Here is a 25,272-nt window from a genome sequence, read left to right as displayed (position 1 = left end):
TTGAACGCAGTGGCAGATGGCGCACAACTGAAATCACCTTGTAGCTGGGGGTTGGAGGGAGGAGAGAACGGTGTTGTGGGAACCTATCCAGACTTCTGTTTCCAAAGCAACTTCAGTACACAAACTAAGAGAGAGTTCTGTTTAAAAGCTTTGAAATGTTGCTGCTGCAAAACCTTTCCAAACCCAACTTACCAAATAAATTAATATAGTGTTTAAGCACTGTTTGTACATTTGTATACAAGTCTGGGATAACTGTACTACATGTTTCCACAGCTCTCGAGTTGCTATTGCTCCTAAACCCTAACCGATCTCATCGGTTAATTAAATTAAATTAAAACTGGCCACATGTGTAATTGCCCATCAGCAGCAAACAATAAACAACCAAAGGAGAGGGGGGGGAAACTGAGAAGATGCTAAAATGCTGAGTAACAACCATGTCTTGCATAATCATGGCAAATTATTCAGATACTACATTTGGGTGATAAAACATAGATGCAGAAATGTTGATCTAACCTTTGTGATTTCCTCTGGAGGACCCCAAACCTTTTTATTAGAAAACTATCTGCCCCTTGGGAGGAAAGCAGCATACCTTCTGTGCTTCTGCTCTGTCCCCTGTTGGCTCCCTCCCCTGTTCCCTGCTGTTTGGCTCTTGGAAGCCTTAAGCTTCTACCCTCACTTCCTGCTGTGAAACAGCTGACAGGCAGCTGGGGGGGGGGCTGGAACTGGCTGCTTCTTGAGAGCAAAAGCTGCTGTGGCTTGGAGAAGGTGTGTGCATGTGTAGAGAGAGAGACAGAGCACTGTTCAGATTGCCTAGCGCTGGAACAGCTGAAGTCCAGTCCTGAAATGCCAGTTAATCAGAATGGGTTTTGAAACATTAAACTGAAAAGTTCGCTTTTCAGACTATAATAGTAACCGCAACAATAAAAAATGTTGTTCCACGGAAATCGAGACATATAAATGCTCCCAAAGGAAATGAATGACTGGAAGTGTGACGGAGCTCCCACTAAAGACTGAACATACATGCTACCCTTTTGAGAGATGGAAAAACATGATATTCTATTGCCCCATCACTGTTGCTCAGATCAGAGCCAGTGATGCTTCTGACCATGCAAGGACATGGATGTACACCAATGAGTAAGAGTAGCTGACTTTAAAAAGATTATTATTTTTTATAACTAGGGTGACTTCTTACTCCAAACCCCCATCTCCTGCATCCCACATGCCAACTGCTACCATTAATCTCACTTGCAGAAAGCAGCTAGCAAGATAGACTGCTTTTACCTGTCTGTCTGTCTGTTCAGATGGTGTCCACTTCATGGTCTCAAAACTTTGCAATGGCTTTTGAGACTCTTACATACCAAAGCTAAATTTATTCTAGCTTTCAGGCCATTTTTCGTTCTGATAGTAACTTCAGATCCTGTTGTCCAGATTTCTTTTTCTTCAAAGATTCATGCTTTTGTTTCCAAGTATCAGTTTAACATCTTTAGCAGCATGATGAGAAAAGAATATACCAAGTTGAATTCCCCTTAAATACAAAATAAATATTTAACTCTTTGCATGGATTGTAAACTCCATATAAAAAGCCTTGTCTTGTTCCAAAATTCAGCCATCTCCCTTTAAAGTAAATGTTACGACACAATTTTAAATTGAAACTTTTTTGTTGAAAAGTTTAACTCTTCGTTTTTGAAGCAATAAATAAATCTGTGCTGCTTCCTCAGTATAGTATAAAAACCCAGATCTTGGCAATAGGAATATGCTAACAGGAATCAAGGTGAGGGAGATAACACTGTACTTCAGCTATCATGAGAAATTGGTGTTTTGTTTTCGTTCATTTTTATTTATTTTTTAAAGTGTCCAGTCTTTTGGAGTGTGAATAAAGTCTCCCTATTTCTACATGAAGAAAGCACAGTGTCACTTCCTTTGTTTTGAAACCATGCTTGCTTCTTCCCTGCCATTCTTTGGCAGATGAAAAAGAAACTGAAATTTTGTTGAAAAGAGATGGGAATTATCAGCTACCGTGTTTCCCCTTTTTTAAGACACCGTCTTATAACTTTTTTCCCTCAAAAAAACACACAGTGGCTTATTTTCAGGGGGTGTCTTTTTTTAAAAAAAGTGCTGGTACAACTGGGACCCACTGGCTCAGGACGCTCAGTGCTCTCTTCTGCGTGCTGCTGGGCGCGTTGTTGGCGCTACCAGTTCTGAGCGCCTGCAGGGTGGGGTGGAGGTGGCAGTGCTTTAAACCCCCAACCCTGTAGAAAGCAATGGAAGTTATGGACCGTAACAATCCTTAAGAGGCGCAGGTCTTAAAAAACCCCTGGTATCACCCTTGAAGCACAGCCTTCCAAAGTCAGGGGGGAAGAGGTCTGTTTAGACAAAGGAAAGGATCGGGGGTGATTCTGCGCCCTGGGACCCACAGAACTACTTTAAAAATCCCAACCTGGGGGGGGGTCAAATAGTGAAGCCCCATAGCCCTGTAGCAACAGAAGGCACATTCTGAAGCACCCGAACTGTTCGGTTCCATAAAAAATCCAGGAATTGTAAAATTAACAACAATAATGGGGGGGCACTCTATCCAAAGAGTTAATAAGGAATGGGAAAGTGTTGAGTTATATATGGAAAAATATGGAAAGGAAAGTTAGTTAAAGATAAAAAATAAATAATTATCGCAAGGGAAAAAATAACATCATAAAGGGTAATAATATTAAATATAAAATAGACAACACAACAGAAAAAGCAAGTATATGACTAAATGAGATCGCACAGGAGTGAGGGAAGTGGGGAGAGAGGGAGGGGGGGTAAGGAAAGGAAGGAGGCAATGGTTGGAGGAGGGTATAGGGGGATGAAGGGGACGACTAGGAGAAGGGGACGACAGAGGACAAGATGGTTGGACAGTGTTCTCGAAGCTACGAACATGAGTTTGACCAAACTGCGGGAGGCAGTGCAAGACAGGAGTGCCTGGCGTGCTATGGTCCATGGGGTCACGAAGAGTCGGACACGACTAAACGACTAAACAACAACATAGGGGGATGAATTAAAGGAAAATTAAGACTGAGAAGCGCATGGTTTTTGTTTTTTAAAGATGCAAAGGCTTGCAATCAGCCAAAGTATAGAGCCCAACTTCCAGGTGACTGCGATCTACTTGCGGATTTATAAACTGGAGGTGATCTACCCCCGTTTTATTGGTGTTCAGGTCAGAGTTGTTTTTAGAGAGAGGAAATATCCCATTTTTGAGGTTAAAGTAAAAGTTCCTGACCTTTTTTTTTATAATGAGGAAATGCTGCTAAAACTCCGTTCTTCATTCCACGAAGGGGAGAGGGGGCGGGGCCGGGTGCTCAAAGACAAAAGAAATAGAAAAGGAGATAGCGATCAAATGCAGCCTCCTGGGGATCGATGCAGCCGCCGGGAGAGGCAGGGGCTGCAGCCGAGTGCTGCTTCGCAAACAAACGGGGGAAAGTGCTTAGAACCCAGAGAATCCAGCTGAAAAACACGAAGCAGCAACAGCAATTGCACACACACAATCCCAAGCCAGCACAGTAACCAAGTCCCAAAAGCAAGAAAGGACTCAGCAAACACTGCTGCGGCCGGCGTTGCTGCTGCTGACTCGGGGAGCTCAGTGCTCTCTTCCACACAGCACCTATCACTATGGCTTATTTTCGGGGTACGGTTTATATTTCTCAAATGCTTAGAAATGCTGCTATGGCTTATTTTATGACTACGCCTTAAAAAGGGGGAAACACGGTAATAGCCCATAGATGCAGTACCAGTTACTACCACAGCTAAAGGAATAGCATACATGGTGGTCATTCTTCAATGTCAGGCGATCTCTGAAACAGGGGTCAGCAGACTTTTTCAGGAGGGGACCGGTCCACTGTCCCTCAGACCTTGGGGGGTGGACCTACCCTCTCCCGAAAGCACTCCCCCTCCCGAAAAGACCCCACCATCTCCTGAAAGGACCCGCTGCCACCACTCATGCCGCGTCTTCGGCAGTGTTGTCACCGTCCTCTGCCTTGGCCAGGGGGTCTGCGGGCCACGCAGCCGCCTCAGCGGGAAGGAAGGGGCGTCGCCCAGAGGCGTTGGTGGCTTCGGATTGGCTGCAGGAGCTTCCTGCAGTCAGTCCGAAGCTGCACCAGCATCGCAGATGTCAGTCCCCATGCAGTGAGGCCTCTGCGCCGCGCCAGTTTAGCACAGAGACTGACCAAGTGGGTGGCAGGGTCCACAAGGTTCACAGGCCGGATTAACTAGCCCGGTGGGCTACATCCAGCCCCTGGGCCTTAGTTTGCCGACCCCTTCCTAAGAACCTTAGACAAGCCCTGCTGGCTAAAGGGCCATCCAGTCAAGTATCCCCTTCTGCCACTGGCCAGAAGCTCTATGGGAATCTCTCAGACAGGAGAAATGCACAAGAGCACTCTCCCTCCCCATGTGATTCTCAGCATTTAGTATTGAGAGGTATACTGACCCTGACTTTGGAGGCAGAGCATGGTCATTGTGGTTGATAGTCTCCCATGGAGGTTGAGTCTTCACTATGGGTATGGCAACAAAGTGGGTTAGAATTCATATGGATCTTATTGCTTAAATAATCCTCTGTGTAGAATATGGTGCCTCTCTTACCTTATCATTGAGCACTCTGTGTTTTCCCGTGAACCAGAGAAATTAGAACTAATGCTGTCCTTTATGTTTAGCATGTTCTTGTACAAAAACATAACCTTCCTTCTTTCTCTCCTTATTTGCAGTGGCACGCATTGTCCCGCGAAGAACAAGCTAAATATTATGAACTAGCTCGGAAAGAAAGGCAGCTACACATGCAGCTCTACCCAGGCTGGTCTGCAAGGGACAACTACGTAAGCCGATATTTCACACTTTCTTCAGCTAGCATTTGCAGTAGTTAAAAGTCTAGGTGAGGGTAGCAGCTAGGCCACGAGAGGCAGCGTCGGCCTTGTGCTCACTTTGAATTAAGTGCCATTTATTCCCTTGCCTTTTTTTAGATTGCTTCTACATATCCCAAACTAAACTGGAATTGGCCATGGGTGTGTTCCTGGTTCAGCTTTATGCTATGTGACAAAATAACATTAAAATGGCAATTAAGGGATAATTGCTTTAAAAACATCTGGAGCACTGATTCACACATGTCCCCCACCTGAGAACTCTTTTGACGCAGGCTTATTACATGGTTAATAAAAACACAGACAATGAATCTCTTCTGAAGGTGGCTTGCTGGATTTCTCTGGATGTTTGTGCTTTGTGTTTAAGGCTGTTTGTGTGTGGATTTTATTTTATATAGTAGGTAGAATGGATGTGAAGCAGTCTTCTTCAGCTGCAGACATATTATAAATTAATTATAAAAAACTGTTTAGTCAGTGCTGCTTACAAAAATTATACATATTTAATTATGAAAAAAATTAACAAGCTAGACCGCTCATACCAAAACCCAGTGATGATACTGTTAACGTTGAACAATGCATTTTGCCATTTACTCTTAAAACTTATCTGTCTGTGTTAAAAAAAATTCCATACACATGATAGGCTAGAAACTATTTGCCTGGGAATTAGCTATTGCGCCTTGATCACTCCTAAATAAAGAATTCAAAGAGAAGCCTAATCCCAGACCTACCCTGTTTCCCCTTTTTTAATACGTAGTCGTAAAGTAAGCCATGGCAGAGTTTTTAAGCATTTGAGAAGTATAAGACATACCCTGAAAATAAGGCATACTTCCGCGCTGCGGAAACCAACCCCCACAGGCACCTCCACTCACAGAGTCACTCCATGCGGCCGGCACTGCAGGAGTGCGATCAGCTGTGAAGTGGCGCTCCAAGAGCTCCGCTTAACAGCTGATCGCGCTCTCGCCTTGCTGGCTGCATTCCCGCGCTCCACCTTCTCGTCCACAGTCATCCCTGCCGCTTCCATGCTTGCCGCCACCACTGGGCTCACTGCTTCTTCCTTGCCTGGCCCGGCCAAGGAGCTTGGAGCGCCCTGCAGTGGCAGGCGGAGCGCCTGAGCCAGCGGCCTCCGCCTGGCCCGGCCAAGGACTCCTGCAGCCCCGCCACTCAGAACCGGTGGCTGCTGCAGCGCCGAGCACTCAAGAGAGCCCAGCAGCGCCCTGAGCCAGTGCCCTGAGCCGTAAAAACCGTACCAGTAATAAAAAAATAAGACATCCCACCGAAAGTAAGCCACCCTGTGTTTTTTTGAGGAAAAAAAGTTATAAGACGGTGTCTTAAAAAGGGGGAAACACGGTAGTTCTTACTTTGAAAATGCAACTTGTCACACATCCATAAAAAAACCCCTCAATCCTTTGTTTGCTACAGCCGTAATCCAGTATGCCTAGTTAATGATAGGTAAATAGACTTGCCCCTGAGTAAAACTCCATAAAAGAGCCACTGAGCTTCAGAGCACAGAGAATCTCTTTTGCCCAGAACCTACATTCACTTAATAAAACCTTTTGTCTGTTCTTAACTTAAATCTCTTATGAAATGCTTGTTCTATCTTAATTGCGTTAAAATGGGAGAGAGGAGGGCGGTAACCATGCAGCTACTAGGAGCTAAGCACATGTGCTGCAGAGTATAGACTGGTTATATTGAGAGTTTATGCTGAAAACATGTGATAGCCAGTCCGACCTTTAAAGTTGCGATCTCTTTCCAGCTGGAAAATGCTTTGCTTTCCGTCAAACACCCTTTCTGCAAGAGGACAGATTTATATGTTACTGTTTGTTGTAGAAATGCATCATTTTGCAGCATTTCAAGTTACGGCACCCCTCCTTATTACAGTTATATAGAGCTTTTGGCTTACAAATACAGGTCTGCAACTTGAATCACGGCTTCAAGTGTTGTTTTACTCTATTACTCATTATAATATATGTAATTGGGGTCCAGTAGCATTTTTCTGAACAAAGTTTCAGTGTGCCTGCTTCCTGTAAGTATAGCAAAGGGGTCCCAAACTAAGGCCCAGGGGCCGGATGCGGCCCAATTACCTTCTAAATCCGGCCCGCGGACGGTCAGGAAATCAGCATGTTTTTACAAGAGTAGAATGTGTCCTTTTATTTAAAATGCATCTCTGGGTTATCTGTGGGGCATAGGAATTTGTTCTTTTTTTTCAAAATATAGTCCGGCCCCCCACAAGGTCTGAGGGACAGTGGACCGGCCCCCTGCTGAAAAAGTTTGCTGACCCCTGAAGTATAGTCATCTAGGATATTTTATTCTTTAAATGACTTCTACTAGAAGAACTTAAACAACTAAGTAAAGTTTAAGCCACTTTGCAGAGCCTAGAGCTCAGTTTTGAGGAGGATCTTTTTACACTACACTGAAACTCCCAAGGAACTGCAATTCTTTGTACCTGAATATAGGCAAAATTGTCAGAAGAATAATCCTTGGGGGATCACATAAATATGGAGATATTGAATTTGCTATGGCTGGAAAACCCCAAATGGATATAATAGTTAAAAATAACATGGAGATAATCAGAAATGGCTTTTGATGTGGTATCACCCTTTCACGAATGTTAAGTATTTTGAAGGAAGGTGATTATATTTTTGTAAAAAGTGCCCCCCCCCGGTCTTCTTGCCTGATATAGGGAAAGAAAAAGAAGAGGAAGAGAGAAAAGCTACAAGAGTCTACTGCAGGTATGCTTTATGAGTAGAGCTTCACGTTAAATATGTGTGCTATTTTTAAAAATTCAGCACTTCCTTTCATGCTTATTTCTGGTTCTATATATAGAATTCTTTGCACAAACGCTTCTATATTGAATAGTACACTACTGCTGTCTTTATTGCCTTTTCCTTCTACACTCAGTGGGGTATCAAACTGTAGACTTGCTCTCATTTTGAGGGAATGTATGGAATCCAGCTCTGTACTGTGTTTCGACATTCGGAAGGGAAGTGTGGCCTTCCCTTTTCTTGGAGGTCAGTACAGGCAGAAAGTCTGGAGATCACTGCTAACACCTGCAAGTACAGTTCATAATGCTTTTCTAAGTGCTCTTTGCCAGAGGTCTGCACAGACAGAAGAAGCACCAGTTGTAGGACATCCAGCCTTTGCTGCTACTTTGTACAAGCTCATGCTCTATTGGCAATGGCAGCTGAAGATTATTATTTTTTTGCAGTAGCTGCAGAATTGCCACCACTATCCCTACACATACAGGCATGAACCTTTTAAAAAGGAAGCAGCGGAGAGCTGTTTCCTTTGATTCCACTCTGCATCCTGGTCTAGCTTCAACAAGCAGCAGCTGGGAACCACTACTGGTTGAATTATAGTCCCTACTGCTGACTCTACTGACCTCCAGAAGTGGGGCAGGGGGACGGGGACGGACAGGCAGCAACAGGGATCTCGGGTCTACACATTCCCTCACTGCGGAGATAACTGGTTGACTGATTTGGTATGGGGATGTTGCAGTGTTTCATATTTTCCCCTATAGTTCTCAAATGTCATTATTTTTTTTAAAAAAAAGACAGGAGGAACCGGTCTTTACAGCTGCCTGGTAGGTTGGCTCAAAGCATCAGTGAGGTCCTTTCACTTTTTTGTATATTAAATAAAACAAAATTGCTGGTATAAGAACCATGAAAGGCAGAGGAAATCAATCGGCAATCAATATTCTACTAAAATACCTTTTATTTGGGGTGTGCAAAAATAAATAAATTATTAAATGGAAATTTGTTAAAAGCAACAATCTTCTACAGGTGCAGCCCCACGAATGACAGCTGCCTACATCTGAAGCATGGTAAGAATACTTCTAAAGCCTTTCTGCTAAATTTATTATTTTTAAAAAAAATTGTCTCTCTCACTTTGACTCTTGAACTATATAGCACATGGCTTTTTAAAGTGCTTTCTCCTCAAATGAATGCTCTCACAATTGATGGTTTTTATACCGGCTGTGTATTTTAGCCCCAACTCTTTTTATTATTTAACTTGCATGAACCAAACTGAGCATACCTCACTGACTAGCTGCAAGTCTGCCTGTAGGGCACAAAAATGATTTTACAAAGTCTGGGATTGGGAGCTTATGGCCCTCCAGATGCTGTTGGACTCTGACTCCCATCAGCCCCAGCTAGTAGGGGTCATGGGAGTTGGAGTCCGGCATCTTCTGGGGACCCACAGGTTCCCCATCCCTGCATTAAGTAGTTGGACCATTTTGGATGGCAGTGTACTGCACAAATCCTCATTAGAAGCAAGTTAGAATGGTTTCTAAGCACCCAAATTAATTCACCATAATCAGTTACAAGTATATTGCAGGCTGGGCAGCAGAAGGGAGCACTGGTTTGACATTCTAATGTTCTACACTGCAGTATTTTGTTTGAATGTCATAGTTATGAATGCTATAAGGAAGTGGATCTCTAATTTGACTCCTTTCTCCTATAACTGCATGTGTTAAATGTTGGGTGTGGTAAATACTGCAGTACTTACAAGGGATTAAAGCTGCGAAGGTTAAGGTAGATATTTAAATTAATGCCAGTAATGGTTATGTAACTAAATGTCTGCTAAAAGTGCAAAGGGTTAAGTTTCACATTGCCATGATTTTAAACCTGAATGATAGGCTTTTCTACTGCTTAGTTTACTAGCTAATGAGCTAATGTGTTGCATTGTGTGTTTGCAGAAATCTAGATATAAATTAGCTTCGATGCTATTGAATTTGGGATAAGGTGTTAAGGGTTTGATAACATCACACAAATTTTGTTTCCTTGCCTACCTCTAGAAAGCCCTCTGCTGGCTCATTTGCAAATGGATGATTTATATTTCTCTGCTGCTCAGTGTAATTTTATGAAAGGAAATGTAATGATGACAGAAATTGTAGCCTGTCCTTAAGCAGTTTTGGAGGTTTTGTTTTGTTTCTTTCTCTTTTTTTAATCCAAGTGATCCTTCCTCTACTTTTTTCTGTGGTCGATTTGGAACTTAATGATCCTCCAGCAGTTTATCTCACATTTTTCACTGAAAGTTTGGGTAATATAGAACATAGGTAAAGGTAAAAGGACCCCTGACTGTTAAGTCCAGTCATGGACGACTCTGGAGTTGCAGTGCTCATCTTGCTTTACTGGCCAAGGGACAGCTTCCGGGTCATGTGGCCAGCATGACTAAGCTGCTTCTGGCGAACCAGAGCAGTGCACGGAAATGCCGTTAACTTTCCCGCCGGAGCAGTACCTATTTATCTACTTGCACTTTGATGTGCTTTCGAACTGCTAGGTTGGCAGGAGCTGGGACTGAGCAACGGGAGCTCACCCCATCGTGGGGATTCGAACCACCGACCTTCTGATCAGCAAGCCCTAAACCAGAGAGCCACCTGCGTCCCTATAATATAGAACATAGTCACACCGATTTCATGCATAGAAATTGCAAAACATGAGGTTGGAGTGAGTGATGGAATGAATGAATGAAAGTAAGTCTTATGTCTCTTTCAAGTTAAAGGCATGTAGTCTCGATCAGTTGTCTTGAATACTGGGACCATCAAATTTTCCCATCAAGCTAATGCTTTTGGGAAAATGAGATATCCTTAAATAGACAGGCTCCTCTGAGGATTCCATGCAACAGATGACCGAACCACTGCTCATTTTTTGTGTGCTATAAATTGATCATCTAAGAAGCATTGTGAGTTTAGGAACCAAATGAGACTCTAGCCGAAAGCATCCAGTGCTCAGGAAGAAAGGCATTAAATATCCTAGATAGCTTCTATGAGTTCCTTTCGCTTGTCTTCCTGACCTCGCTGGGCTGCCAACACAACTCCTTACCCTTTCCTTCATTTCCTAGTGCTGTCCCTCTTTTTTACTCCACACTCCTCTAAATCCCCAAATCTCTTGTGCAAAAAAGTAGATATATGCAAATTGGCTTAATTTTCATAATCCTGTTGATAGAATTTGGGGGGGGCACTATGTACACACAGTTGCTGCTATAGCTCGCCCTAAGCAGAGAGCAGGACCAAGAAGTACCCATCATAGGAAATGGGCTTCCAGCAAAACAAATGCAGATGATAAAAGTATCCAGAACACATGGCTGAATGTGACTTATTATTGGGGAAAGCCTCTAACATGACCATTACACAATAATTTCTCAGGGTGGTTTCACAATTGCCCCCCAAGTCCAGGTGCTGCATAATGCGATATTCTTTAGTCATTGGAGTTTTATTAAGCTTCTGGTGGTGCGTGTGTGTGTGTGTGTTTGCTGTTTTATGACCTATAGTTACTATTGTCACTTTAAATTATTAGTTACAAATATAAATAAATATTAGGAGGGAGAATGAAAATAAAACTGCCAGGTTATTCTTTATCCAGTTCTATGATGTGGCCACATTTTTAACACTATGTACACTTCTGCTGACCTTGTCTCCGAAAAGGGTAGTATTTTATTTTCATTTATTTTAAAACATTTGCATTGTGAAAACAAGAGAAATGCAGTGCCCACAGAATCCAAGAGAATCAAGTACAAGTAGTCAGTTGGTGTAAACCACCCAGGGACACTTGGGTGTAAACAGAAAGGTTTCCAGCATGTGCCAAAAACACAAAATAGTTTCTGCATACCTTAATTTCTGGAGGCTGTTTAACATGGTAGGTGCTAGTAAAGGCCCTACTCTGATTGGCTGCTAAGTGGACATGTGACACCACCTTAGTGACTGAGGAAATCCCTATTGTAGAGTTGGGAATGGTGAAGAAAAAGTCAACCAAAATGATCACAGCTTGTCGATATATAATAGAGAATGAAAAAGCCCATAGTATTGTGCTAAATGGTGGGAATATTTAAACATGTCTGGCTAGCCATACCTTCAGTTGTGCAGCTCTTAATGTCTTGCCGCAACACACATAGCTTCCCTAAACAATGAAATGTGTTTTGCTTTTATCGAAATAAAAAGAATTAAGTAACCCAATAAGTAAAAATTGGATGATTATATTCATCTTACATTCTCCTTTTAGATCATGCCCTTTTTTTGTTCTGTTTGCATTTCCTAATACTTATCAGCAGTGGCTTTCATTGTAAGTATGGATCTCAACTATGCGTAAGGAGAAAAAATCAGTCCTGACAAGTTCTCTAGAAGGCTATTGTATTTTTCCAGAACTGGGTGTGCTGTATCTTTACCTAGAAAACACGGCTCTTCCTTACCAGCTAGAATATATCCTTATTCCTCTTCGTACTTGTGCAGGTGGCTTGATGGCCACCTATTGGCTGTTGTCTGTGATGTCTCCTCCCTTTCCTGTCTCTTTCCACACGTGAATTCACGGCAGAATTAACACTTCAGCTACACTTGAAGAAGTGTGCATGCACATGAAAGCTCATACCAATAACAAACTCTAAGGTCTCTAAGGTGCTACTGGAAGGATTTTTTTTATTTTGTTTCGACTACAGCAGACCAACACGGCTACCTACCTGTAACTTCATTAATGATTATATATATGTTCTCATCCCCATGTACGGTGCCCTCAGTGACAATGGCTATTATTACTGTTCTGGTAAAGAAAAGCAAACAGAAAAAAATTCAAGCCAAAATAGTGTAGCAACCTTTATCTATGTAAAGATCTATAAGGCAGGTTCATATAATACTCTCTTAACAAAGAAATGCAAGCACTTTGCTCTCCTTTTACGTTTTCCCAGTGGCCACACACCCCTCTTCCTCTTTGACCCGCTACTTGCTAGCTGCTCTTAGCAGAAACAGCTATCTTTATTGGCTGAAAGTGTCTCCCTGCCCCTGCTGTGCGGCTGTGATTTTTCCTAAGCCGTTGCAAAGAGGAGACCAAGCCCATTTGTCTAATTAGGGAAAATTAGTCTGCCCGAGAGAACAAGACAGCCAGCCAGCTAAGAGTACAGTACTGAGCAAAGCCTCCCATCAAGACCATTTTGAAGATAACACCATGTTGTACTTTGATTTAGGCCCAGATTGCATATTACTTTTTCTCACACAAAGTGAAATTTAAACACATTGTGGCTGTCCTTCTACGGCAAATATATTTGATTGAAAAGCACTCTCTAGTGGCAAGAAGCTGGAATCAGCCCCATTATGATAAATTTGAGGGTGCATTTAAATGAGGGAATAGTTGTGCAAAACCAATACATCAAAATTTCACTGCATGGCAACCTTCTATAAAGTGCTAACATGTGAAGAGCCAGAAGGGGATCTTGCTCTGAGTCTTCTAAGAAATTGGCTACCCCAGAATAATTGTATATCTATAGAACAAGCCTTGAAAATCAGCCATCATGTGACAGGGGAAGTGGCGGGGAAGATTACGTCTCTGTTGGGAGTAAAAAATATTTGTAATTTTCAGTTAATTGTACAAAATCCAGGTTTAGACTGTAACCTTTTGGCTGATCTGCAATCGTGGTAAGATTGATTGATTGAGGCTTGGTGAGGCTTCGTAGACCACAGACTTGACATGAGTCAGCAGTGTGATGCAGCAGCTAAAAAAGCCAATGCAATTCTGGGCTGCATCAATAGGAGTATAGCGTCTAGATCAAGGGAAGTAATAGTACCACTGTATTCTGCTCTGGTCAGACCTCACCTGGAGTACTGTGTCCAATTCTGGGCACCACAGTTCAAGAAGGATACTGACAAGCTGGAACGTGTCCAGAAGAGGGCAAAATGGTCAAAGGCCTGGAAACGATGCCTTATGAGGAACGGCTTAGGGAGCTGGGTATGTTTAGCCTGGAGAAGAGAAGGTTAAGGGGTGATATGATAGCCATGTTCAAATATATGAAAGGATGTCATATGGAGGAGGGAGAAAGATTGTTTTCTGCTGCTCCAGAGAAGCGGACACAGAGCAATGGATTCAAACTTCAAGAAAGAAGATTCCACCTAAACATTAGGAAGAACTTCCTGACAGTAAGAGCTGTTCGGCAGTGGAATTTGCTACCAAGGAGTGTGGTGGAGTCTCCTTCTTTGGAGGTCTTTAAGCAGAGGCTTGACAGCCATATGTCAAGAATGCTTTGATGGTGTTTCCTGCTTGGCAGGGGGTTGGACTGGATGGCCCTTGTGGTCTCTTCCAACTCTATGATTCTATGATTCTATGACACCTAAAGCTAGTAAATTAAAATTCTGCAGCTGTTATCTCAACTGTTGGGCATGAACGAGAGTGCAAGTCTAACTGTTTAGTGTATAACATGATGACGTCGAAAACTCAGTAAGATGTAGCAGCAAATGCATTCTATAAAACTCCCACTGGGTAGAGCAAAGGCACACCAGACATACAGTCCAGCCTTCACTATTAAACTGTTAAGACTGCAGAGAGGTAACAACTTCAGACTTCTTGTTTTGTGTATAACAGGGTGACACCTGGTGGGAGAGAGGGAGAATGAAACACTTAATTGGACTTAGTTCTTTCCCAGTTAAGTGTTGCTGTTGCAAACACGTGTACAGAATATCACGCTGTCATCCCAGAACAGCTTCACTTGGCCAAGTAAAAGGCTACTCTAGTCAGTCATGTGTGCTCAATCGAATGCATCTGGGAGGCTCACAAGGATGGTATAAGGCAGGGGTGAATGAAGAACCTGTGGCTCTCCAATTGTTGCTCTCCAGCCCTCATCAACCTCAGCCAGCATAGCTAACAGTGAGGGATTGTGGGAGCTGTAATCCAAAAACATCTGGAAGACAAGTTCCTGATTCCTTGCATAAGGCAACAACCCTCCATTGTTGTTGAACTGAGTCTGGTACCTGGTACAGTAGCAAAAACTATTGTGTTAGCTTTCCCCAGTCTGGAGCCAGCAAAAATTGTTAAGACTACAACTCCCCTCCCACCATTCCTGAATCACAGGCCAGGCTGGCTAGGAATGGGAACTGGAATGGAAAACATTTGAAGGACACCAGGTTGGGAAATGCAACACTATGGACATGAAGGCTCCCTTTTGCTATTATGGCTTATAGTTGCCACTGGTTTTGTCTAACCCATCTAGTGGCACAAATGTCCAGAAAAGACAAAGGAATTGTTGTATCCATGGTTAGTGCTGAATCTGGATGTTCCTCTCTGACAGTGCAGATGCATGAAGAATTGATGGGTCTCAGATAAAAAATGGCTTTTGCTGCACCTGCTCTTACTATGAGAGCTGTATGAACCCAGTTGCTTTCCAGTTGTCCAGACCTCAGTTTAACAGGACAGATGAACTCTAGGCTATTTCTGGTTCAGCCGCCTATAATGTCATCATGATCACATTACTTTTATCTCAGACCCGGAAATAACTGTGGTCAGAGCCCATGTAAATAGACCCATTCAGACTGACTTCCATGGGAATATCATGTTTCACAGCCCCTTCAAAGACTGTCTGTTGGAAATTAAATTTAAGCTAAATTTCCAGATCTTCAGCAGTATCTTTTCACCTCAGCCCAGTCTATGACTGCCTTGCAGATTTAGGGCCAAATATGTACACTTTTAAAATAATTGCATAATCTAAAACTCCATTTACAATGGCTTCATGTGAATAGAGGTGGGGATGGAATTTGGGGGAGTAGTGTTTCACAGTGTGGCTCCAATCCTTCCTAGAGGGTAGATTTGATTACTGCTTAATATATTTGAAATATCTATAAGTGGTGTACAAAAAAGGAGCAACAACAGACAACTTGAACAAAATATTACAAAAGTAGAGTTACATATAAAAATGTTACACCAAAACAAAGTTACTAATACGCACGCACACTAGGGTTGCCAGACTCAATAGAGGACAGGACTTCTGTGCCTTTAATTGCCCTGCTCTCTTTTGAGTCTGGAAACCTTAAAGAGAAACCAGCAGACCCTTTGCTTGGAAATTAAACAAAGGGTCTGCTGGTTTCTCTTTAAGGTTTCCAGACTCAAAAGAGAGCAGGGCAATTAAAGGCACAGAAGTCCTGTCCTCTATTAAGTCTGGCAACCCTAACGTGCGCACACACAAACACATACAAATCAACATCAATTCATTTTCCTTCTGACACACCCTCCCTCTCTCCCTCCAGGTTCACAGCCAGAGTCCAAACACACACCCAGCTCACCCACAAAAGTCACACAACAAGAAGAGTTCCTGTAAACAACAGGCACCACCCTAGTCTCTCACTCTAGACTTGCTTTTTATGGCCAGGCCGAAGGTGGGTGGTACTTCCTCAGCCTGCCTACAGCTGTGTCCCATTCAGCTGCACTCTCCACACCCACTGCCAGGTGCAGCAGATTTGCTGAGTTTTCCAAGGGGCCCAAAGGATGGGAAAAGCCCCCCCTCCACTCACAGCTCTTTCTTTATCCTCTGTCCTGACCTCCTCCTCTTCCAGCTTTTAGGTATTAGAACAAACATCCCCAAACTGCGGCCCTCCAGATGTTTTGGCCTACAACTCCCATGATCCCTAGCTAACAGGACCAGTGGTCAGGGAAGATGGGAATTGTAGTCCAAAACATCTGGAGGGCCAGAGTTTGGGGGTGCCTGTATTAGAAGGTTGTGCTGGTGGAATTATGCTTTTGACGAGGACTTTAGCTTATGTTCTAGTTACAGGTAGGTAGCCGTGTTGGTCTGGTGTAGTCGAAACAAAATATTTTTTTTCCTTCTTCCAGTAGCACCTTAGAGACCAACTAAGTTTGTCATTGGTATGAAGTGTGCATGCACACGAAAACTCACACCAATGACAAACTTAGTTGGTCTCTAAGGTGCTACTGGAAGGGGAAAAAATTATTTTGTTTTAGCTTATGTGTCCTGCAAGGTTCTGTCTCTCTCCCCCTTGCCCCTCCAAACCATTTAAAATATGCACAAAGCCACTGGCCATGTTCATCTGGCAATTTGGGGTATGGTGCCATCAGTATGCTGACACCAATACTCTCCATCATGTCTGCGAAGGTCATGATTGGGTATTTGAAGTCAGTGAAGGATTGGATGTGGGCTAAGAAACTTAAACTTAACCTAGACGAGAAGTACATGGTGTAGTGACATAGGTTCAACCCGATTTGACGATGTTGCACTACCCTTAAAAGAATCAGTTGTTCAGTTTCGGAATGCTTCTAGCTCCCAATTTGCTCCTGGATTTTCAGCCACTGACTTTGACCAGGAGTGCTTTGCATGGCTGTGGCTGGTGTATTAACTATACCTTTTCCTGGATAAGGCAGTCCAGGCTACAGTTGTGCATGATTTGGTTACATCCAGTTTAGACGACTGTAGGACTCTGTGTAAGTTTGCCTTTAAGAAGTGTTTGGAAACTATAGCTGGTGCAAAATGGTGCAGCCAGTTGTGTGACCAGAGTCATTTCTTTAGAGCGTAAGACTCCATTGTTGTGCCAGATTCACTAGCTTCTTGTCTGTTTTCAGCTAAACTCAAAATATTGGCTATTACCTTTTAAACCCTAAACTACTTGAATCCAGGTTACCTAAAAGGCTGCCTCCTCCAATGTGGGCTTGCTTTCTCAGCTTATCAATGGAAACTCGCCATTACATCCTGCTGCCATCAGAGTTGCAGCTGATTAGGACACCCAAGAGGATGTGGAACTCCCTGCCCCAAGATATCCACTCCCTGCCCTCTTGGTAATGGTGTTCGGGCCTTAACTTAGCGGGCTGATTTTGTGTTATTTCCCTTATTAGATTGCTCTTATATGGTATGACGATTATAGTCGTGTCATATAGCTATACTAAACCAGTATAGCTGGTTTAACATTTTTCATATGATAGTTTTTTGATGTGAGCTGCCCTGGGTGCTCTAGGAATATAGCAGAAAGTGGATAGATGGATATGTATTTGAAGGAGTCGTGCATAAGGTCAGGCATCCCCAAACTGGGGCCCTCCAGATGTTTTGGCCTACAACTCCCATGATCCCTAGCTAACAGGATCAGTGGTCGGGGAAGATGGGAATTGTAGTCCAAAACATCTGGAGGGCCGAAGTTTGGGGGTGCCTGCATAAGGTAAAACCTCAAAGTGAAACCTTCCCCTTTTTCAAAGTCTAATTAATTTTTGAACCGGTTTATTTGCAATCATTTATTGAAATTGATTGAAGCCCATGTTTCTCACGGGCGATGGGGTTGCACTGCTTGAGATATTGCTTCTCTCTAAAATCTGCCATAAGAAGATAAAGCATTGCAAGTGCCAGTATTGCCTCTCCCCCAATTACCGATCATTATTGGTAAAAGAATCCTGATGCACAAATCACTGATCAAAATGTCAACTGGGTGTATCAAATCTGATGAGGCAGGGAAGGTAAATGCCATTTCCTGTTGATGATAACTTAGGATTGGATGAATCCTTTGCCTTTTAAATTAACTAAACTGCATAAAGTCCCTGTGTCTCTGCATCCAGATTCCGTGTGTCCCGTTTTCCGCGCTACTGAGCATGTGCCCCACGGACACAGGGATTGGACGCAGAGACTGGACGCACACAGAGCCGGGGGGGGGCGCGAAATGCGGTTCTCTCTCGCTCAACGGCTTCCCCTCCAAACTGCCGTTCCGCGCCTCGCCTCCCGATTAATGGCGTGAGGGGAAGAGGGGAAGGGACCGTGAGGGATTGAGATGCGAGCGTGCGTTCCCCGCCGCCGCCGGGGCATTCGTGTCCCCGCCCCCGCCGTTCCCCACCCCCACCCCATCACCGCATCCCAACCCCTCCCCCCACCCAGCGTGTGGCGGGCTCAGCTCTGGGTGGGTTGGGAAAGGCGAGTAGGAGGCTGCTTTCCCCCCTTTTTTTTTCTCCTACGCTCCCCCCCCCCGACGACCAGCAGCAAGCGGGCGTCACACACACGCTCTCTCTCCCCCCCCTGCCTACCGTTTCCCTCGCGGTGCAGGGTCAGAGGCAGACAGAAGCGGGGACAGCACATGGGGGGGGAGGAGATGTTTGACAGGGAACAGGGAAGGAGGGGCGGGTGGCAGCCGCCCGCCGCCCGCCCCTCTTTCCCTGCTCCGTGAAGCATCTCCTCTGCTATCCCGTGCCTCCGCTGCATTCAGCAAGAAGCCGGTGGCAGCGGAGGGATGCTGCTCATTCTTCCCCGTTAACCCTTCGCAAAAGCAGGCTCGAGCCCAGGGGGAGGGCAGGAAGGAAAGAGGGCCCTGCCCGCCCCTACCTTCCCCCCTCCCCTGCCTAGGCATGGACCGCAGCAGCGGAGGAGGAGGAGGCGGAGCAGTGACAGAGGAGCAGCGCCGGTGGCAGCCACATGTGGGTGGAGAAAAGAAGGGAGGGGGAGAGGGGGGAATGGGTGGGGGGAATTGCATGTTCTAGCACCCATTAATTTAACGGGCTTCAAGATACTAGTGAATATATATTTATCTAATTAAAATAATAATTCTGGTACACTATTATAATGAAAAGATTAAAAGATTAGCACCTGTATAGAGGTTATATTAATATACAGTTTAATTAATAAATAATCAAATTTAATTGGTTGGCTGCCCTAGATTACCATCAACAGGAAATGGCATCTGCCTGCCTTAGATTTATAGTCTTCCCCCATCCTGAAGCCTCAATTTGATACGTGTCCTTAAATTGCACCCCGAACTGATTAATATCAGATTAAATAGCCAGAAGTTTAGTTGGTCAATCTACCAACTTTTATAAAATTTATAAAACTTGCAGCCCTGACAGAATGACACAAGGGAGTTAGTGATTCCATGACATTGCACCCTATTAAATTAGTGAGCTTGGGTTTAGATCATCAGGGTTTAAGAACTGTGGGATGGAACGGATAACTCAACTCAGAGGGGTGCAATAAAAATGATTATGACTTAGGAATGCATGACAAATGAGGAAATGTTGGAAGACAATGGTCAGATGTTGCTTAGATTGGGTGGGGGGAGATTATGGAATGTAGCTTTTCTCAAGATATTTAAAAGTGTGAGCACTGATCACTGGACCAGTTAAGGAAATGCCAATAGGAAGTTTGTTTAGGATGCAACCAAGTAGACTATAGAGCTTAACTATAAAGTGTTGTAGAAAGGAACAAAACACATGGGGGAATGGAAGAGCACCCTCTAAGCAGCTCTGGAGTAAAAGGGCTGTCATTTCTCTGTGGTTTTAATCATGAGGTTGCTGTCATAGCAGAACTTGGGTTTGATTCACTTTCCTGTCTCTTTTAAGCTCTGACTCACCCATAAAGTTAGCCTGAAAACATATTTATTCATGAGCAAATCCAACTGAAATAACGAAAAAACGTACTCCTATGTAAATGTGTCCCTGCTCCCTCACACACCCCTTTTAAAAATGCAGTGCAAAAAAGGCAAGACCTTGTTGGGTACTCTTTGGGGGGGGGGGAAGAGAATTAATTTTCAGCCTCTGATCTCTGCATGTCGCAGGTCTCAAATTATGCACCCTTTCTCGCTGCCAAAATTTCACTGTTATCTTTTAACAGTGGACCGTTTTCTTCCCAACTTTTATTTCTGAGGAACGGGTTTCCTTCATTTCTCTGCAGTCAGTACTCTGCACTACACCATAACCCAGAATACGAGGATCTCGTCGTGGCTCGGGCTCAAGGCTTCACATATGCTAAAATGTGACTCGCAGCGCTTTGCTTTGAAGCCTAACCACAGCCAGGGAGCTGTAATTGCCGTCTTTGATTGCGCCGACTTCACTTGCGGCTTGGACTTTGCATGGGCATGCCTGGCTTGGCGAGACTTCAGCTGCAGCCCTCCAGTGAAGCCTTAGATGTGGGAAGTCTTCAGTCTCTGTAGCACATACCTGTGGTTTCTTGAAAAGAATCCTGGCTTGACCTGTTTTATATCTGTAAGGCAACACCATAGCTGTTCCTTTAAGGCTCCAATCAACTTATTGGCAGGGAATGGAAGCCGCTTCCCCTTTGTAGCTCATACTTGCAGGAGTTTGGATGTTTATTAATATTTATTGCTATAGGTATTTAGAGCAGGGGAAGGACTTTTGAGTTCATGGACTTCAGCAGAGCTACTGAATTGATTCACTATATGATTTCTTGGCAAATGTGTAAGTACGGACACACTCACCAAAATCAGAGGCAGAAAATCTTGAGCTCTGGGTAGTTTCCAGGAAATTTTAAACTAATGTATTTGCAGACCCGCTTCACTTTGGGGGAGGGGTGGTCCGGTGCAGGAAAATAGGAGAGAGGTATAAGGTTGTTTTAAAAAGTGCAACTGTGGCAGTTTGAAGGAAAATAATGGTGATTAGAAAGATCCGCTATCGTGAAGGAGCCGGCCAGAGCAAGGCCGCGTACATTATTTTAACCTTCTCACTTCAAAGGAGGTCTGCTGGTAAGAGGAGGAAAAGCGGGAACCATCTCAACAGAAGGGCATTTCATTTCCTTCAGCAAGGAGTGCATTCCTGGCTGGTAATGGGGAATAACTCTGAATTGCAGTGTTTGTATCGGGCTCTGTGAACTGCTGGCCTGGCGCCTCAAGGCCGCTCCTCAACAGGAAACACAATGTTTTAATGTAAGACTGAGAGGAAAACCTTCCCAGGAAGAGCAACCTGGAGCAAACCTTTGAAAATCTGGGATGAAAAGGCCCAAAGTAAATATAAATCAGCAGGGTGGCGCTCTCTTTCTCTCTCTCTTGCCAGTGTTCCTCTGCTGTTTTGCTTTGCCTCTCTCCTTTGTGCTCCCTGGAAAACCAAAGCCCTTGTCACATGGCTCTTTTGATCCCCATGTTTTCTGGAGCATTTTTTTTTTTTTGAGACAGGAAGCTGAGGCAGTTTTTTTGGTTTTGGTTTTTAATTTGGGGAGGATAGTTTTATGAGGAAATGGGAAGTAGGTTAGTCAGTTACAGACCACCTTCACTGAAAGCAGCACTTTCCCAGAAAGCACTTGACTTTGCTGTTTAAAAAACGCCAGGAAGATTTAACTGCAACAAATGCTAACGTAAAATCAGGGTCCTAGCAGGTGCACGTCATACAAGCAAGTAAAGGAAAAAGGAAACTATACACTGTAATTTTAAACGCTGTACAAACAGTCTTTGTGTTTCTGTAGCAGTTCTATTCATGAAGCATTTTTGGTTCATTCCTCCATATGTACATGTGATCACACTTGATCATCAGGCAGGTGCCATATATGTTGATGGGGCAAAATAAATTAAAAACGTATGTACTGCTTGTTGAGTGTCCATGCTTAAGTTCTGATAAAGGTGTGCTAAAATTGTGATGTTTTCATGTTAAATTTAATCGGCCAAGCACACAGATTTGAAAACACTAGATTTTTTTTTTAAAAAAAATGGAGTCAACCACTCAAAATGTAATCATAGCATTAGTCAACAGCTGGATAAACCATGTAGCAACATCATCATGCCTCCTACCTAAGTAGTAAGGCAGGCATCCCCCAAACTCAGCCCTCCAGGTGTGTTGGGACTACAACTCCCATCATCCCTAGCTTAACAGGACCAATGGTCAGGGATGATGGCAATTGTAGTCCCAAAGCATCTGGAGGGCAGAGTTTGGGGATGCCTGTAGTAATGGAATATCCTGCATCAACCCATTATTGGAGGCCAATATGAAAAACTGCAAGCCATCCATAAACCTGGTTTGATACATTAGCCCTAAGCACTCCAGGTTTTCCCTAGGGCTGTAGTTTTTTAAAGCAACAACAATAGCAGCTTGAGGCCCTGTAAGCGAGAAGTGCTGTACTAACAGCAACAGCGCAGAGTGTAGGCTTTTTACTGTGACTGCTGTGAAGCTAAGGCATCCTCTCTTCCCCATAGCAGTTAGGACATTATTGTGTTGCTGTCGTTACACAAAGTCTGCTGGACTTGTTGTTTCAAGCTAGCTTTTGACTGCAGTCCTCCTGTGGGTGCTCAGTCTTAATCGTTGGCTATTGTTAGCAATGACCTTGTTTTGTAACCACTGTGAACAATGGAAAAAACAGTATAATGTATTTCAGTTAGTGTGCTTATAAAACCCTAGTCCGACCTTCAAACTACATTCGCAGAGTATGTGGAGGAAAAGCAGAATCACACCTGTTGGCCCCCATCCCTGGTCATGTGTGAAAGGAAGTATCCATGTGTTTACCTGTACAATTGTGTATTTTATATGCACACACACACAAGTACCATGCACTCTGTAAGCTCAGTCACACACATATATAAGCAACATGTGCACAGTTGTGTTCTATTCTTATGCTGAACATGTGGAAGTCAGCTAGGGAGCCTGAGGTTCCATGCCCCTACTCTAAATGCCAAAAAGTAGTATAATCAAACTAACAAACAACAAAGTGTCTTCATACTTAAATATATACCCTGAAACTTTTCACCTTTCTGTTCCCTGCAGGTGGAAAGAGAAACGCTTTCTCAACGTGCAAAGCAAAGGCAGCGACATCCGGGCCCCTTCTCGAAATGGAAGCTTGTTAAAATATCCAGGCATGTCCTTCATCTGCACAGACCACCGTCAAGGAGTATGTCTAGGATGCAGACAACACTTGCCCCGATGTCACTGCTTAAAAAGACACTGAACCATAAAGACAATCACTGCCAGGCCCCTTTGCTATCATGGAGTCCCAAATCTTAACACAGTAAAAGAGAGCAAGAAGAACATGTCAGAACTTCCCCAGACAGCAAAGTAGCTTCTTTCCTTTTTGGTCTTCGCTCCGCCTTACACTCCTGTTTGTATCTCTCATGCGTTGTCAATGCTGAGTCAGCAGCAAATATAGTTCGGCTGTGTTTTTGTTTTGCTTCAGCCAGCAGAATGATGTAAAAGGCAGCAGCAACTCCCATCCTGGCCCTTCACACCGAAATGAACACACTTTAAATTCGTCAAGGAAGGCACAACCCAGTTTATTTAAATGCTGCAAAAGGATCGATCTTGGATTTTTAGCTTTTAAAAAAGAAAACTTGAATGCTTTTTATGTTTCAGTTATTTCCTTGGTGTACATTTTTTTTAGCTTTTAAAGAAGCATCCAAACTCCTCCCCCCCCTTTTTTTAATAAAAGGAAATTCCTATCCTCTTCCCCCCACCCCACCCTGCAGGAGAGGAACCAAAATGTTTGGAGGACTGTGGCTTTTTGTTCTGTTAACACTTTGTATCATAACCATCCTCGCTGTATATGTGTACTATGGAGTTCGCTAATACTAAACATAACCCATCAGCTGTTCACCAACCATGTTCATCTATTTCATTTACTCAGTATGTGTAAAGGCAAGATATTTCATCAGGTCTGACTACAGCGAGCTCTCCTCCTCCACCTACCCTGAATTTCCTTGTAAAGAAAGAAAAAAGCCCAGCACTTGAATTATTATTACTTCAATTGTTCTGTATTTGTATCTGTTTTTGTTAGCCTGTTTAGTGGGATTTTATGCCAGTTGTTGAAATGAGCATCGATGTACCCATTTTTTTTAAAAAAAAAAGTTTAACAAAAAACTTTTGCCAAAAATACCCGTCAACCAATATATATTTTGTCATTCCAGTATGAGTTAATGTGCTGAGCATTTTTTTGTTTTTTTTTAAATAAAAGCTTTGTAATAAAACTACAAAATACTTTATGGCTGTTTAAATGAGTCAGGGGAAGGGGCCGTAACTCAGCAGGAAGAACATTTGCTTTGCATGCAGAAAGTCCCCCGGTTCAATCTGCAACATCTGCAGAGAGGGCTGGATAGGACAGATTCCCTATTCCCATGATCCCTAGCTAACAGGACCAGTGGTCGGGGAACATCTGGAGGGCCGAAGTTTGGGGATGCCTGAGATAACACCTGAGCTGAAATGACTAATATACCCAGACTCAGTGTAAGGCCACTTCCAATAGTTATACAATGCTCTCCAAAACAAGTGCAAGAAGACCGGCTTTGGGGGGGGGGGGAATAATCTGCTGTTGTAGCTGTTCTGTGTGGCTTGGGTGCTTTCTTATTTGCTGCAAGGTTTCACTGAAATCAGTGGGGCCAAAGTCATGGCCAAGGTTGCAGACCTATACACACTGAATGAGGCTCATCTGCCATTGCTTTTTAACAGCACTTATTTGTACCCTATGGGATGGTGCTATATGCCTCAAGCTCCCCGGTTCTACGTACGTATATGTAGAAGTGGTATCATGGTGTTCAGCGATACGTCCTATTAAGCATGCTTAGGAATTCAGTTTTAGGATGCAACAGCTATGCTGCTTTTGCATAACACAGCCTTATCAATAGGCCATTTGTTCTCCCAAGAGTTACGGCAGGAGAACAGAAGGAAAAGGCACACTGCTTTGCTGGTCATCTAACCTAGCAGAATGCATAACACTTCCCTAGAAATGGTTCCTTTTGTGCATGTGTCCCTGGGAAGCAAAGTTAATTCAATATAAAGACAGTTAAACAGATTCAAATATGTTACCAAATGTGCGATAATTCTAAAAAATAAAGCAATGTACGGCACAGACAGGCATCACAGCAGTGCAGTAACTCATAGCATAGTTTCTGGTACAAGAAACTTAATTGCTTGCAAATTCCATTAGCTTTAAATGCCTTTGTGGGAGTGAATCCTGATGAAAACCTGAC

At 43.5% G+C, this 25,272-nt stretch overlaps 1 protein-coding gene across 5 annotated transcripts in view; it reads left to right on the top strand.

Moving 5' to 3' along the window:
* The window catches only part of LEF1 (lymphoid enhancer binding factor 1), a 105,868-nt gene extending 81,632 nt beyond the window's left edge, over nt 1-24,236 (top strand). For 4 of the 5 annotated variants that reach the window (XM_060278496.1, XM_035111583.2, XM_060278495.1 and 1 more), the window contains 4 exons: nt 4,731-4,838; nt 7,561-7,609; nt 8,660-8,700; nt 23,081-24,236. In XM_060278496.1, coding sequence (XP_060134479.1) covers nt 4,731-4,838; nt 7,561-7,609; nt 8,660-8,694 — 192 coding nt within the window. In that variant the 3' untranslated portion in view covers nt 8,695-8,700; nt 23,081-24,236. The remainder of the gene's footprint in view (nt 1-4,730; nt 4,839-7,560; nt 7,610-8,659; nt 8,701-23,080) is intronic. The other variant, XM_035111585.2, reaches the window with a different exon arrangement.
* The last annotated feature ends 1,036 nt before the right edge of the window (nt 24,237-25,272 follow it).

This window comes from Zootoca vivipara, chromosome 9 (assembly GCF_963506605.1).
Source record: "Zootoca vivipara chromosome 9, rZooViv1.1, whole genome shotgun sequence".
Lineage (NCBI taxonomy): Eukaryota > Metazoa > Chordata > Lepidosauria > Squamata > Lacertidae > Zootoca > Zootoca vivipara.
Note: the sequence above shows the minus strand (reverse complement) of the source record. Positions and strands in the feature narration are given on the sequence as shown.